Source organism: Coregonus lavaretus (genome assembly GCF_964263955.1).
Source record: "Coregonus lavaretus genome assembly, chromosome: 3".
NCBI lineage: Eukaryota > Metazoa > Chordata > Actinopteri > Salmoniformes > Salmonidae > Coregonus > Coregonus lavaretus.
The window spans coordinates 8,018,687-8,035,495 of NC_139990.1; the positions used below are offsets into that span (position 1 = coordinate 8,018,687).

Sequence of the window (16,809 nt, forward strand, 5' to 3'; positions counted from 1 at the left end):
CTCTACCTCAACCTGTCACCCTCTGCCTCTCTACCTCAACCTGTCATCCTCTGCCTCTCTACCTCAACCAGTCCACCCTCTGCCTCTCTACCTCAACCTGTCACACTCTGCCTCTCTACCTCAACCTGTCACCCTCTGCCTCTGCCTCTCTACCTCAACCTGTCACCCTCTGCCTCTCTATCTCAACCTGTCACCCTCTGCCTCTCTAGCTCAACCTGTCCACCCACTGCCTCTCAACCTCATCAGTTCAACCTCTGACTCTCTACCTCAATCTGTCACCTTCTGCCTCTCTACCTCAACGTGTCACCCCTTTTCTGTCTACCTCAACCAGTCCACCCTCTGCCTCTCTACCTCAACCTGTCACCCTCTACCTCTCTACCTCATCCTGCCACCCTCTGCCTCTCTACCTCAACCTGTCAACCTCTGCCTCTCTACCTCACCCTGTCACCCCTGCCTATCTACCTCAACCTGTCCACCCTTCTGCCTCTCAACCTCAACCTGTCACCCTCTGCCTCTCTACCTAAACCTGTCACCCTCTGACTCTCTACCTCAACCTGTCCACCCTCTGCCTCTCTACCTCAACCTGTCCACCCTCTTTCTCTCTACCTCAACCTGTCACCCTCTGCCTCTCTACCACAACCTGTCACCCTCTGCCTCTCTACCTCAACCTGTCAGCCTATGCCTCTCTATCTCAACCTGTCACCCTCTGCCTCTCTAGCTCAACCTGTCCACCCACTGCCTCTCTACCTCAACCTTTCATCCTCTGCCTCTCAACCTCATCCGTTCACCCTCTGACTCTCTACCTCAACCTCTCACACTCTGCCTCTCTACCTCAACCTGTCTTACTCTGCCTCTCTACCTCAACCAGTCCACCCTCTGCCTCTCTACCTCAACCTGTCACCCTCTGCCTCTCTACCTCAACCTGTCACCCTCTGCCTCTCTACCTCAACCTGTCACCCTCTGCCTCTCTATCTCAACCTGTCACCCTCTGCCTCTCTAGCTCAACCTGTCCACCCACTGCCTCTCTACCTCAACCTGTCAGCCTCTGCATCTCAACCTCATCCGTTCACGCTCTGACTCTCTACCTCAACCTGTCACCGTCTGCCTCTCTACCTCAACCTGTCATCCTCTGCCTCTCTACCTCACCCTGTCACCCCTGCCTCTCTACGTCAACCTGTCCACCCTTCTGCCTATCTACCTCAACCTGTCACCCTCTGCCTCTCTACCTCAACCTGTCACCCTCTGTTTATCTACCTCAACTTGTCCACCCTCAGCCTCTCTACCTCTACTTCAACCTGTAACCCTTTTCCTCTCTACTTCAACCTGTCACCCTCTGCCTGTCTATATCAACCTGTCACCCTCTGCCTCTCTACCTCAACCTGTTACCCTCTGCCTCTCTACCTCAACCTGTCACCCTCTGCCTCTCTACCTCAACCTGTCACCCTCTGCCTCTCTAGCTCAATCTGTCACCCTCTGTCTCTCTAGCTCAATCTGTCCACCCACTACCTCTCTACCTCAACCTTTCATCCTCTGCCTCTCAACCTCATCAGTTCTCCCTCTGACTCTATACCTCAACCTGTCACCTTTTGCCTCTCTACCTCAACCTGTCACCCCTTTTCTCTCTACCTCAACCAGTCCACCCTCTGCCTCTCTACCTCAACCTGTCACCCTCTACCTCTCTACCTCAACCTGTCCACCCTCTGCCTCTCTATCTCAAACTTTTCACCCTCTGCCTCTCTACCTCAACCTGTCACCCTTTGACTCTCTACCTCAACCTGTCACCCTCTGCCTCTCTACCTCAACCTGTCATCCTCTGCCTCTCTACCTCAACCAGTCCACCCTCTGCCTCTCTACCTCAACCTGTCACACTCTGCCTCTCTACCTCAACCTGTCACCCTCTGCCTCTGCCTCTCTACCTCAACCTGTCACCCTCTGCCTCTCTATCTCAACCTGTCACCCTCTGCCTCTCTAGCTCAACCTGTCCACCCACTGCCTCTCTACCTCAACCTGTCACCCTCTGCCTCTAAAATCATCCGTTCACCCTCTGACTCTCTACCTCAACCTGTCACCCTCTGCCTCTCTACCTCAACCTGTCATCCTCTGCCTCTCTACCTCACCCTGTCACCCCTGCCTCTGTACGTCAACCTGTCCACCCTTCTGCCTCTCTACCTCAACCTGTCACCCTCTTCCTCTCTACCTCAACCTGTCACCCTCTGACTATCTACCTCAACTTGTCCACCCTCAGCCTCTCTACCTCTACTTCAACCTGTAACCCTTTTCCTCTCTACTTCAACCTGTCACCCTCTGCCTGTCTATATCAACCTGTCACCCTCTGCCTCTCTACCTCAACCTGTTACCCTCTGCCTCTCTACCTCAACCTGTCACCCTCTGCCTCTCTACCTCAACCTGTCAACCTCTGCCTCTCTAGCTCAATCTGTCACCCTCTGCCTCTCTAGCTCAACCTGTCCACCCACTACCTCTCTACCTCAACCTTTCATCCTCTGCCTCTCAACCTCATCAGTTCTCCCTCTGACTCTATACCTCAACCTGTCACCTTTTGCCTCTCTACCTCAACCTGTCACCCCTTTTCTCTCTACCTAAACCAGTCCACCCTCTGCCTCTCTACCTCAACCTGTCACCCTCTACCTCTCTACCTCAACCTGTCCACCCTCTGCCTCTCTATCTCAAACTTTTCACCCTCTGCCTCTCTACCTCAACCTGTTACCCTTTGACTCTCTACCTCAACCTGTCACCCTCTGCCTCTCTACCTCAACCTGTCATCCTCTGCCTCTCTACCTCAACCAGTCCACCCTCTGCCTCTCTACCTCAACCTGTCACACTCTGCCTCTCTACCTCAACCTGTCACCCTCTGCCTCTGCCTCTCTACCTCAACCTGTCACCCTCTGCCTCTCTATCTCAACCTGTCACCCTCTGCCTCTCTAGCTCAACCTGTCCACCCACTGCCTCTCTACCTCAACCTGTCACCCTCTGCCTCTAAAATCATCCGTTCACCCTCTGACTCTCTACCTCAACCTGTCACCCTCTGCCTCTCTACCTCAACCTGTCATCCTCTGCCTCTCTACCTCACCCTGTCACCCCTGCCTCTGTACGTCAACCTGTCCACCCTTCTGCCTCTCTACCTCAACCTGTCACCCTCTTCCTCTCTACCTCAACCTGTCACCCTCTGACTATCTACCTCAACTTGTCCACCCTCAGCCTCTCTACCTCTACTTCAACCTGTAACCCTTTTCCTCTCTACTTCAACCTGTCACCCTCTGCCTGTCTATATCAACCTGTCACCCTCTGCCTCTCTACCTCAACCTGTTACCCTCTGCCTCTCTACCTCAACCTGTCACCCTCTGCCTCTCTACCTCAACCTGTCAACCTCTGCCTCTCTAGCTCAATCTGTCACCCTCTGCCTCTCTAGCTCAACCTGTCCACCCAATACCTCTCTACCTCAACCTTTCATCCTCTGCCTCTCAACCTCATCAGTTCTCCCTCTGACTCTATACCTCAACCTGTCACCTTTTGCCTCTCTACCTCAACCTGTCACCCCTTTTCTCTCTACCTAAACCAGTCCACCCTCTGCCTCTCTACCTCAACCTGTCACCCTCTACCTCTCTACCTCAACCTGTCCACCCTCTGCCTCTCTATCTCAAACTTTTCACCCTCTGCCTCTCTACCTCAACCTGTTACCCTTTGACTCTCTACCTCAACCTGTCACCCTCTGCCTCTCTACCTCAACCTGTCATCCTCTGCCTCTCTACCTAAACCAGTCCACCCTCTGCCTCTCTACCTCAACCTGTCACACTCTGCCTCTCTACTTCAACCTGTCACCCTCTGCCTCTGCCTCTCTACCTCAACCTGTCACCCTCTGCCTCTCTATCTCAACCTGTCACCCTCTGCCTCTCTAGCTCAACCTGTCCACCCACTGCCTCTCTACCTCAACCTGTCACCCTCTGCCTCTAAAATCATCCGTTCACCCTCTGACTCTCTACCTCAACCTGTCACCCTCTGCCTCTCTACCTCAACCTGTCATCCTCTGCCTCTCTACCTCACCCTGTCACCCCTGCCTCTGTACGTCAACCTGTCCACCCTTCTGCCTCTCTACCTCAACCTGTCACCCTCTTCCTCTCTACCTCAACCTGTCACCCTCTGACTATCTACCTCAACTTGTCCACCCTCAGCCTCTCTACCTCTACCTCAACCTGTAACCCTTTTCCTCTCTACTTCAACCTGTCACCCTCTGCCTGTCTACATCAACCTGTCACCCTCTGCCTCTCTAACTCAACCTGTCACCCTCTGCCTCTCTACCTCAACCTGTCACCCTCTGCCTCTCTATCTCAACCTGTCACCCTCTGCCTCTCTAGCTCAACCTGTCCACCCACTGCCTCTCAACCTCATCAGTTCAAACTCTGACTCTCTACCTCAATCTGTCACCTTCTGCCTCTCTACCTCAACCTGTCACCCTTTTTCTCTCTACCTCAACCTGTCAACCTCTGCATCTCTACCTCAACCTGTCACCCTCTGCCTCTCTACCTCAACCTGTCCACCCTCTGTCTCTATACCTCAACATGTCTACCCTCTGCCTCTCTACCTCAACCTGTCACCCTCTGCTTCTCTACCTCATCCTGTCCATACTCTGCCTCTCTACCTCAACCTGTCCACCCTCTGCCTCTCTACCTCAACCTGTCACCCTCTGCCTCTCTACCTCAACCTTTCACCCTCAGCCTCTCTACCTCAACCTGTCACCCTCTGCCTCTCTACTTCAACCTCTCACCCTCTGCCTCTCTACCTCAACCTGTCAACCTCTGCCTCTCTACCTCACCCTGTCACCCTCTACCTCTCCACCTCAACCTGTCCACCCTCTGCCTCTCTACCTCAAACTGTCACCGTCTGCCTCTCTACCTCAACCTGTCACCCTCTGCCTATCTACCTTAACCTGTCACCCTCTGCCTCTCTTCCTCAACCTTTCCAACCTCTGCCTCTCTACCTCATCCTGCCACCCTCTGCCTCTCTACATCAACCTGTCACCCTCTGTTTCTCTACTACAACCTGTCACCCTCTGCCTCTTCACCTCAACTTGTCACCCTCTGCCTCTCTGCCTCAACCTGTCCACCCTCTGCCTCTCTACCTCACCCTGTCACTCCTGCCTCTCTACCTCAACCTGTCCACCCTTCTGCCTCTCTACCTCAACCTGTCACCCTCTGCCTCTCTACCTCAACCTGTCACCCTCTGACTATCTACCTCAACTTGTCCACCCTCAGACTCTCTACCTCTACCTCAACCTGTAACCCTTTTCCTCTCTACTTCAACCTGTCACCCTCTGCCTGTCTACATCAACCTGTCACCCTCTGTTTCTCTACTACAACCTGTCACCCTCTGCCTCTTCACCTCAACTTGTCACCCTCTGCCTCTCTGCCTCAACCTGTCCACCCTCTGCCTCTCTACCTCACCCTGTCACCCTGCCTCTCTACCTCAACCTGTCCACCCTCTTTCTCTCTACCTCAACCTGTCACCCTCTGCCTCTCTACCACAACCTGTCACCCTCTGCCTCTCTACCTCAACCTGTCACCCTATGCCTCTCTATCTCAACCTGTCACCCTCTGCCTCTCTAGCTCAACCTGTCCACCCACTGCCTCTCTACCTCAACCTTTCATCCTCTGCCTCTCAACCTCATCCGTTCACCCTCTGACTCTCTACCTCAACCTCTCACCCTCTGCCTATCTACCTTAACCTGTCACCCTCTGCCTCTCTTCCTCAACCTTTCCAACCTCTGCCTCTCTACCTCATCCTGCCACCCTCTGCCTCTCTACATCAACCTGTCACCCTCTGTTTCTCTACTACAACCTGTCACCCTCTGCCTCTTCACCTCAACTTGTCACCCTCTGCCTCTCTGCCTCAACCTTTCCACCCTCTGCCTCTCTACCTCACCCTGTCACCCCTGCCTCTCTACCTCAACCTGTCCACCCTTCTGCCTCTCTACCTCAACCTGTCACCCTCTGCCTCTCTACCTCAACCTGTCACCCTCTGACTATCTACCTCAACTTGTCCACCCTCAGACTCTCTACCTCTACCTCAACCTGTAACCCTTTTCCTCTCTACTTCAACCTGTCACCCTCTGCCTGTCTATATCAACCTGTCACCCTCTGCCTCTCTACCTCAACCTGTTACCCTCTGCCTCTCTACCTCAACCTGTCACCCTCTGCCTCTCTACCTCAACCTGTCACCCTCTGCCTCTCTATCTCAATCTGTCACCCTCTGTCTCTCTAGCTCAACCTGTCCACCCACTACCTCTCTACCTCAACCTTTCATCCTCTGCCTCTCAACCTCATCAGTTCTCCCTCTGACTCTATACCTCAACCTGTCACCTTTTGCCTCTCTACCTCAACTTGTCACCCCTTTTCTCTCTACCTCAACCAGTCCACCCTCTGCCTCTCTACCTCAACCTGTCACCCTCTACCTCTCTACCTCAACCTGTCCACCCTCTGCCTCTCTACCTCAAACTGTCACCGTCTGCCTCTCTACCTCAACCTGTCACCCTCTGCCTATCTACCTTAACCTGTCACCCTCTGCCTCTCTTCCTCAACCTTTCCAACCTCTGCCTCTCTACCTCATCCTGCCACCCTCTGCCTCTCTACATCAACCTGTCACCCTCTGTTTCTCTACTACAACCTGTCACCCTCTGCCTCTTCACCTCAACTTGTCACCCTCTGCCTCTCTGCCTCAACCTGTCCACCCTCTGCCTCTCTACCTCACCCTGTCACCCCTGCCTCTCTACCTCAACCTGTCCACCCTTCTGCCTCTCTACCTCAACCTGTCACCCTCTGCCTCTCTACCTCAACCTGTCACCCTCTGACTATCTACCTCAACTTGTCCACCCTCAGACTCTCTACCTCTTCCTCAACCTGTAACCCTTTTCCTCTCTACTTCAACCTGTCACCCTCTGCCTGTCTACATCAACCTGTCACCCTCTGTTTCTCTACTACAACATGTCACCCTCTGCCTCTTCACCTCAACTTGTCACCCTCTGCCTCTCTGCCTCAACCTGTCCACCCTCTGACTCTCTATCTCACCCTGTCACCCTGCCTCTCTACCTCAACCTGTCCACCCTTCTGCCTCTCTACCTCAATCTGTCACCCTCTGCCTCTCTACCTCAACCTGTCACCCTCTGACTCTCTACCTCAAATTGTCCACCCTCAGACTCTCTACCTCTACCTCAACCTGTAACCCTTTTCCTCTCTACTTCAACCTGTCACCCTCTGCCTGTCTATATCAACCTGTCACCCTCTGCCTCTCTACCTCAACCTGTTACCCTCTGCCTCTCTACCTCAACCTGTCACCCTCTGCCTCTCTACCTCAACCTGTCACCCTCTGCCTCTCTATCTCAATCTGTCACCCTCTGTCTCTCTAGCTCAACCTGTCCACCCACTACCTCTCTACCTCAACCTTTCATCCTCTGCCTCTCAACCTCATCAGTTCTCCCTCTGACTCTATACCTCAACCTGTCACCTTTTGCCTCTCTACCTCAACCTGTCACCCCTTTCCTTCTACCTCAACCAGTCCACCCTCTGCCTCTCTACCTCAACCTGTCACCCTCTACCTCTCTACCTCAACCTGTCCACCCTTTGCCTCTCTACCTCAAACTGTCACCGTCTGCCTCTCTACCTCAACCTGTCACCCTCTGCCTATCTACCTTAACCTGTCACCCTCTGCCTCTCTTCCTCAACCTTTCCAACCTCTGCCTCTCTACCTCATCCTGCCACCCTCTGCCTCTCTACATCAACCTGTCACCCTCTGCCTCTCTGCCTCAACCTGTCCACCCTCTGCCTCTCTACCTCACCCTGTCACCCCTGCCTCTCTACCTCAACCTGTCCACCCTTCTGCCTCTCTACCTCAACCTGTCACCCTCTGCCTCTCTACCTCAACCTGTCACCCTCTGACAATCTACCTCAACTTGTCCACCCTCAGACTCTCTACCTCTACCTCAACCTGTAACCCTTTTCCTCTCTACTTCAACCTGTCACCCTCTGCCTGTCTACATCAACCTGTCACCCTCTGTTTCTCTACTACAACCTGTCACCCTCTGCCTCTTCACCTCAACATGTCACCCTCTGCCTCTCTGCCTCAACCTGTCCACCCTCTGCCTCTCTACCTCACCCTGTCACCCTGCCTCTCTACCTCAACCTGTCCACCCTTCTGCCTCTCTACCTCAACCTGTCACCCTCTGCCTCTCTACCTCAACCTGTCACCCTCTGACTCTCTACCTCAACCTGTCCACCCTCTGCCTCTCTACCTCAACCTGTCCACCCTCTTTCTCTCTACCTCAACCTGTCACCCTCTACCTCTCTATCTCAACCTGTCACCCTCTGCCTCTCTAGCTCAACCTGTCACCCTCTGCCTCGCTACCTCAACCTGTCACCCTCTGCCTCTCTATCTCAACCTGTCACCCTCTGCCTCTCTAGCTCAACCTGTCCACCCACTGCCTCTCTACCTCAACCTGTCACCCTCTGCCTCTCAACCTCATCCGTTCACGCTCTGACTCTCTACCTCAACCTGTCACCGTCTGCCTCTCTACCTCAACCTGTCACCCTCTGCCTATCTACCTTAACCTGTCACCCTCTGCCTCTCTTCCTCAACCTTTCCAACCTCTGCCTCTCTACCTCATCCTGCCACCCTCTGCCTCTCTACATCAACCTGTCACCCTCTGTTTCTCTACTACAACCTGTCACCCTCTGCCTCTTCACCTCAACTTGTCACCCTCTGCCTCTCTGCCTCAACCTTTCCACCCTCTGCCTCTCTACCTCACCCTGTCACCCCTGCCTCTCTACCTCAACCTGTCCACCCTTCTGCCTCTCTACCTCAACCTGTCACCCTCTGCCTCTCTACCTCAACCTGTCACCCTCTGACTATCTACCTCAACTTGTCCACCCTCAGCCTCTCTACCTCTACCTCAACCTGTAACCCTTTTCCTCTCTACTTCAACCTGTCACCCTCTGCCTGTCTATATCAACCTGTCACCCTCTGCCTCTCTACCTCAACCTGTTACCCTCTGCCTCTCTACCTCAACCTGTCACCCTCTGCCTCTCTACCTCAACCTGTCACCCTCTGCCTCTCTATCTCAATCTGTCACCCTCTGTCTCTCTAGCTCAACCTGTCCACCCACTACCTCTCTACCTCAACCTTTCATCCTCTGCCTCTCAACCTCATCAGTTCTCCCTCTGACTCTATACCTCAACCTGTCACCTTTTGCCTCTCTACCTCAACCTGTCACCCCTTTTCTCTCTACCTCAACCAGTCCACCCTCTGCCTCTCTACCTCAACCTGTCACCCTCTACCTCTCTACCTCAACCTGTCCACCCTCTGCCTCTCTATCTCAAACTTTTCACCCTCTGCCTCTCTACCTCAACCTGTCACCCTTTGACTCTCTACCTCAACCTGTCACCCTCTGCCTCTCTACCTCAACCTGTCATCCTCTGCCTCTCTACCTCAACCAGTCCACCCTCTGCCTCTCTACCTCAACCTGTCACCCTCTGCCTCTCTAACTCAACCTGTCACCCTCTGCCTCTCTAGCTCAACCTGTCCACCCACTGCCTCTCTACCTCAACCTGTCACCCTCTGCCTCTAAAATAATCCGTTCACCCTCTGCCTCTCTACCTCAACCTGTCACCCTCTGCCTCTCTACCTCAACCTGTCATCCTCTGCCTCTCTACCTCACCCTGTCACCCCTGCCTCTGTACGTCAACCTGTCCACCCTTCTGCCTCTCTACCTCAACCTGTCACCCTCTGACTATCTACCTCAACTTGTCCACCCTCAGCCTCTCTACCTCTACCTCAACCTGTAACCCTTTTCCTCTCTACTTCAACCTGTCACCCTCTGCCTGTCTACATCAACCTGTCACCCTCTGCCTCTCTACCTCAACCTGTCACCCTCTGCCTCTCTACCTCAACCTGTCACCCTCTGCCTCTCTATCTCAACCTGTCACCCTCTGCCTCTCTAGCTCAACCTGTCCACCCACTGCCTCTCAACCTCATCAGTTCAACCTCTGACTCTCTACCTCAATCTGTCACCTTCTGCTCTCTACCTCAACCTGTCACCCTTTTTCTCTCTATCTCAACCAGTCCACCCTCTGCCTCTCTACCTCAACCTGTCACCCTCTACCTCTCTACCTCAACCTGTCCACCCTCTGCCTCTATACCTCAACCTCTCCACCCTCTGCCTCTCTACCTCAACATGTCACCCTCTGCCTCTCTATCTAAACCTGTCATCCTCTGCCTCCCAACCTCAACCGGTCACCCTCTCCCTCTCTACCTCAACCTGTCCACCCTCTGCCTCTTTACCTCAATCTGTCACCCCCTGCCTCTCTACCTCAACCTGTCATGCTCTGCCTATCTACCTCAACCTGTCCAACCTCAGCCTCTCTACCTCAACCTGTAATTCTCTGCCTCTCTACTTCAACCTGTCACCCTCTGCATCTCTACCTCATCCTGTCACCCTCTGCCTCTCTACCTCATCCATTCACCCTCTGCCTCTCTACCTCATCCTGCCACCCTCTGCCTCTCTACCTCAACCTGTCACCCTCTGCCTCTCTACCTCAACCTGTCACCCTTTGACTCTCTACCTCAACCTGTCACCCTCTGCCTCTCTACCTCAACCTGTCTACCCTCTGCCTCTCTACCTCAACCTGTCACCCTCTGCTTCTCTACCTCATCCTGTCCACACTCTGCCTCTCTACCTCAACCTGTCCACCCTCTGCCTCTCTACCTCAACCTGTCACCCTCTGCTTCTCTACCTCAACCTTTCACCCTCATCCTCTCTACCTCAACCTGTCACCCTGTGCCTCTCTACCTCAACCTGTCACCCTCTGCTTCTCTACCTCATCCTGTCCACACTCTGCTTCTCTACCTCAACCTATCCACCCTGTGCCTCTCTACCTCAACCTGTCCACCCTCTGCCTCTCTACCTCAACCTCTCACCCTCTGCCTCTCTACCTCAACCTGTTAACCTCTAACTCTCTACCTCACCCTGTCACCCTCTACCTCTCCACCTCAACCTGTCCACCCTCTGTCTCTCTACCTCAACCTGTCACCCTCTGCCTATCTACCTCAAGCTGTCACCCTCTGCCTCTCTTCCTCAACCTTTCCAACCTCTGCCTCTCTACCTCATCCTGCCACCCTCTGCCTCTCTACCTAAACCTGTCACCCTCTGTTTCTCTACTACAACCTGTCACCCTCTGCCTCTTCACCTCAACTTGTCACACTCTGCCTCTCTGCCTCAACCTGTCCACCCTCTGCCTCTCTACCTCACCCTGTCACCCCTGCCTCTCTACCTCAACCTGTCCACCCTTCTGCCTCTCTACCTCAACCTGTCACCCTCTGCCTCTCTACCTCAACCTGTCATCCTCTGACTATCTACCTCAACTTGTCAACCCTCAGCCTCTCTACATCTACCTCAACCTGTCACCCTCTGCCTCTCTACCTTAACCTGTCACCCTCTGCCTCTCTATCTCAACCTGTCACCCTCTGCCTCTCTAGCTCAACCTGTCCACCCACTGCCTCTCTACCTCAACCTTTCATTCTCTGCCTCTCAACCTCATCCGTTCACCCTCTGACTCTCTACCTCAACCTGTCACCCTCTGCATCTCTACCTCACCCTGTCACCCTCTGCCTCTCTACCTAAACCAGTCCACCCTCTGCCTCTCTACCTCAACCTGTCACCCTCTGCCTCTCTACCTCAACCTGTCACCCTCTGCCTCTTCACCTCAACTTGTCACACTCTGCCTCTCTGCCTCAACCTGTCCACCCTCTGCCTCTCTACCTCACCCTGTCACCCCTGCCTCTCTACCTCAACCTGTCCACCCTTCTGCCTCTCTACCTCAACCTGTCACCCTCTGCCTCTCTACCTCAACCTGTCATCCTCTGACTATCTACCTCAACTTGTCAACCCTCAGCCTCTCTACATCTACCTCAACCTGTCACCCTCTGCCTCTCTACCTTAACCTGTCACCCTCTGCCTCTCTATCTCAACCTGTCACCCTCTGCCTCTCTAGCTCAACCTGTCCACCCACTGCCTCTCTACCTCAACCTTTCATTCTCTGCCTCTCAACCTCATCCGTTCACCCTCTGACTCTCTACCTCAACCTGTCACCCTCTGCATCTCTACCTCACCCTGTCACCCTCTGCCTCTCTACCTAAACCAGTCCACCCTCTGCCTCTCTACCTCAACCTGTCACCCTCTGCCTCTCTACCTCAACCTGTCACCCTCTGCCTCTCTACCTCAACCTGTCACCCTCTGCCTCTCTATCCCAACCTGTCACCCTCTGCCTCTCTAGCTCAACCTGTCCACCCACTGCCTCTCTACCTCAACCTTTCACCCACTGCCTCTTTACCTCAACCTTTCATCCTCTGCCTCTCAACCTCATCCGTTCACCCTCTGACTCTCTACCTCACCCTGTCACCCTCTGCCTATCTACCTCAACCTGTCCACCCTCATCCTCTCTACCTCTACCTCAACCTGTAACCCTCTGCCTCTCTACTCCAACCTGTCACCCTCTGCCTGTCTACTCCAACCTGTCACCCTCTGTCTCTCTACCTCAACCTATCCGCCCTCTGCCTGTCTTCCTCAACCTGTCCACCCTCTGCCTCTCTACCTCAACCTGTCACCCTCTGTCTCTCTAGCTCAACCTGTCCACCCACTTTCTCTCTACCTCAGCCTGTCATCTTCTGCCTCTCAACCTCATCCGTTCAACCTCTGCCTCTCTACCTCAACCTGTCACGCTCTGCCTTTCTACCTCAACCTGTCATCCTCTGCCTCTCTACCTCAACCATTCCACCCTCTGCCTCTCTACCTCAACCTGTCACCCTCTGCCTCTCTACCTCAACCTGTCCACACTCTGCCTCTCTATCTCAACCTTTCCACCCTCTGCCTCTCTACCTCAACCTGTCATCCTCTGCTTCTCTACCTCAACCTGTCCACCGTCTACCTCTTTACCTAAACATGTCACCCTCTGCCTCTCTACCTCAACCTGTCCACCCTCTGCCTTTCTACCTCAACTTGTCACCCTTTGCTTCTCTACCTCAACCTGTCCACCCTCTGCCTCTCTACCTCAACCTGTCACCCTCTGCCTCTCTACCTCTACCTCAACCTGTAACCCTCTGCCTCTCTACTCCAACCTGTCACCCTCTGCCTGTCTACTCCAACCTGTCACCCTCTGCCTCTCTACCTCAACCTGTCACCCTCTGCCTCTCTGCCTCAACCTGTCCACCCCCTGCCTCTCTACCTCAACCTGTCCACCCTCTGCCTCTCTACCTCAACCTGTCACCCTCTGCCTCTCTACCTCAACCTGTCACCCTCTGCCTCTCTACCTCAAACTGTCACCCTCTGCCTCTCTACCTCAACCTGTCCACCCTCTGCCTCTCTATCTCAACCTTTCCACCTTCTGCCTCTCTACCTCAACCTGTCACCCTCTGCTTCTCTACCTCAACCTGTCCACCCTCTGCCTCTTTACCTCAACCTTTCACCCTCTGCCTCTCTACCTCAACTTGTCACCCTCTGCCTCTCTACCTCAACCTGTCCACCCTCTGCCTCTCTACCTCAACCTGTCACCCTCTGCCTCTCTACCTCAACCTGTCACCCTCTGCTTCTCTACCTCAAACTGTCCACCCTCTGCCTCTCTACCTCAACCTGTCACCCTCTGTCTCTCTACCTCAACCTGTCCACCCTCAGCCTCTCTACCTCTACCTCAACCTGTAACGCTCTGCCTCTCTACCTCAACCTTTCCACCCTCTGCCTCTCTACCTCAACCTGTCATCCTCTGCTTCTCTACCTCAACCTGTCCACCGTCTGCCTCTTTACCTCAACTTGTCACCCTCTGCCTCTCTACCTCAACCTGTCTACCCTGTGCCTTTCTACCTCAACTTGTCACCCTTTGCTTCTCTACCTCAACCTGTCCACCCTCTGCCTCTTTACCTCAACCTGTCCACCCTCTGCCTCTCTACCTCAACCTGTCACCCTCTGCCTCTCTACCTCTACCTCAACCTGTAACCCTTTGCCTCTCTACTCCAACCTGTCACCCTCTGCCTGTCTACTCCAACCTGTCACCCTCTGCCTCTCTACCTCAACCTGTCACCCTCTGCCTCTCTGCCTCAACCTGTCCACCCTCTGCCTCTCTACCTCAACCTGTCCACCCTCTGCCTCTCTACCTCAACCTGTCACCCTCTGCCGCTCTACCTCAACCTGTCCACCCTCTGCCTCTCTATCTCAACCTTTCCACCCTCTGCCTCTCTACCTCAACTTGTCACCCTCTGCCTCTCTACCTCAACCTGTCACCCTGTGCCTCTCTACCTCAACCTGTCACCCTCTGCCTCTCTACCTCAACCTGTCCACCCTCTGCCTCTCTATCTCAACCTTTCCACCCTCTGCCTCTCTACCTCAATTTGTCACCCTCTGCCTCTCTACCTCAACCTGTCCACCCTCTGCCTCTCTACCTCAACCTGTCACCCTCTGCCTCTCTACCTCAACCTGTCACCCTCTGCTTCTCTACCTCAACCTGTCCACCCTCTGCCTGTCTTCCTCAACCTCTCCACCCTCTGCCTCTCTACCGCAACCTGTCACCTTCTGCCTCTCTACCTCAACTTGTCACCCTCTGCCTCTCTACCTCAACCTGTCACCCTCTGCTTGTCTACCTCAAACTGTCCACCCTCTGCCTCTCTACCTCAACCTGTCACCCTCTGCCTCTCTACCTCAACCTGTCCACCCTCTGCTTCTCTACCTCAACCTGTCACCCTCTGCCTTGCTCTTTTCTACCCCTTTTGGAACCCCTCATTTGCTCTTCTCTCTTTCCCTTATCTACTCCCCCGCCCCCAGACTCTTCCTCACCCTCTCTCCCCCTCCCTCACCCTCTTGCCTTCCACCGTCCGTTTCCTCACCCTCTCTCACCCCCATCTTCGTCTCCTCCCCAGCCTCCCTAATCTAGACATGACTACAGCGTTTCACTCAGCAGGCTGGCTGACTGGGGCAGCTCTCTGGGGTTTCCTGTCTTCAGTCTGCATTCACACACTTTTTGCCTGCTTCCCTCAACACTCATACACACACCGGATACATACCTCAACATACTCACGCGCACGCACATACGCACACACACACTCACGCATACAGGCACACACACACACACACACACATACTCAAACATATACACATGCTCTCTCGCTCAATCTCTCTCTCTATATCACACACACACGCATTTACACACACACTCACACACACACACACACACACACACACACACATACACACCAAAAGGCATGGTTGTGGTTGGGTGATATCTGAAAGTTGTTTGAGTTAATCTGTGTCATGATGCTCTTACTGCTGATAGGTTGACATAGTTGACCAGGTCAGAAAGCTCGAGTAGTGAGATTAAATATGGTCAATGATGTCATAATACTTTGTGAGCATGGTTGACTATGTCATAGTGCTCCATATTGATTGAGCAACCATATAATTATAAATATAATTTAATAGGATCTCTGTGAGAGAAACCATTGACCATTGCTGATCAAAATCAAGTATTGATAGGTTAACATGGTTAACAATGTCATAATAACTTGTCATATTACAATGTGGTGGACTCATATCAATAGATCGACCATTGACCATTGCTGACCAGGTCAAAAAGCTTAAGTGTCGATAGGTTAACCAATGTTGACCACATGTCAGGATGATTGACCAGGGTTGATCATGTTGTGACAGGCATTTAGGTTGACCGTTCCTGGACGATGTCATAAACTTGTCATAATGCTCTGTGTCAATAGCTTGGCCATGTCTTACCATGCCATAATGTACTAACATCATAGGTTACCTATGGCGGTATTCAGATGGGACATTCAGTGTACAGACAGTTGTGCTTGTTCTAGTACGTAGGAGCCATAGGTTTGAAGCCTGTCATAGTCTGGGGTTGAGTCTCAAATGGCACACTATTCCCTATATAGTGCACTACTTTTGATAGGGCTCTGGTCAAAAGTTGTGCACTAAATAGGGAATAAGGTGCCATTTGGGATGTACATTTATTTTCACCACCTGTTGACTGATTGGATTGCCTGGGGAAACTGTGAATACACACTCGCTGCTCACACCTACAGGTGTACGCCTCAAGTGATAGGGCTGACAGTAGTTTGTTCTGTTATGTGTTTAATTAACAAGTCCTCCAGATTCAACGCCTGTCAGCCAGAGGGATGGAGAGAGCTAGAGAGAGAGAGAGAGAGAGAGGAGAGATAGGAGAGAAAGAGTTCCCAGACTTTTTCCCAGACATATCTTTGTTCCCACAGCTGCATCTAAAATTAAACTTGCGTTGCTCACCATTTATGATAACATTCTGTGCTTTGTGTGTGAGTATATCACAGTAGCTATACCTCAAAGCGGTTTAAGACGCTCGCACGCACACGCACGGACACACACAATCTAGTGGAGTAGGAGTGCTTAAGGCCTTCTTTTAGTTCTTCATACCAAGCCCACAGAAATTCTGCACCTGCACATTCAAAAAGTTACAGTTCCTACAAGAAGTTACAGTTCCAAAATGCACCTTCTTTAGAAGACATACAGGGAGTTCTTAGAGAGAGATTCCACCACTGTTCAACTTTAACGACAGAATGTGTTGATCTTGTTGCATAAACCAATGGTTGTTCCCAAGGCACGTCAATCCCATAAAGGTTAAAGGGCAACTGTTCTAATCAGAGCTTCTTCATATAACAGCAGCTCAATAAGGTAATCTAGTGTCACAACATTCACAACAGGGAGAGAGGGAGTGTGTGTGG

At 53.0% G+C, this 16,809-nt stretch overlaps 1 protein-coding gene across 1 annotated transcript in view; it reads right to left on the bottom strand.

Annotated features, from left to right (window-relative positions):
- Positions 1-16,548: 16,548 nt before the first annotated feature.
- The window catches only part of LOC311121050 (chromobox protein homolog 3-like), a gene marked incomplete at its 3' end in the record, with an annotated part of 4,331 nt that continues 4,070 nt past the window's right edge, over positions 16,549-16,809 (bottom strand). Inside the window, exon 6 of the mRNA XM_084157920.1 lies at positions 16,549-16,577. Coding sequence (XP_084014046.1) covers positions 16,549-16,577 — 29 coding nt within the window. The remainder of the gene's footprint in view (positions 16,578-16,809) is intronic.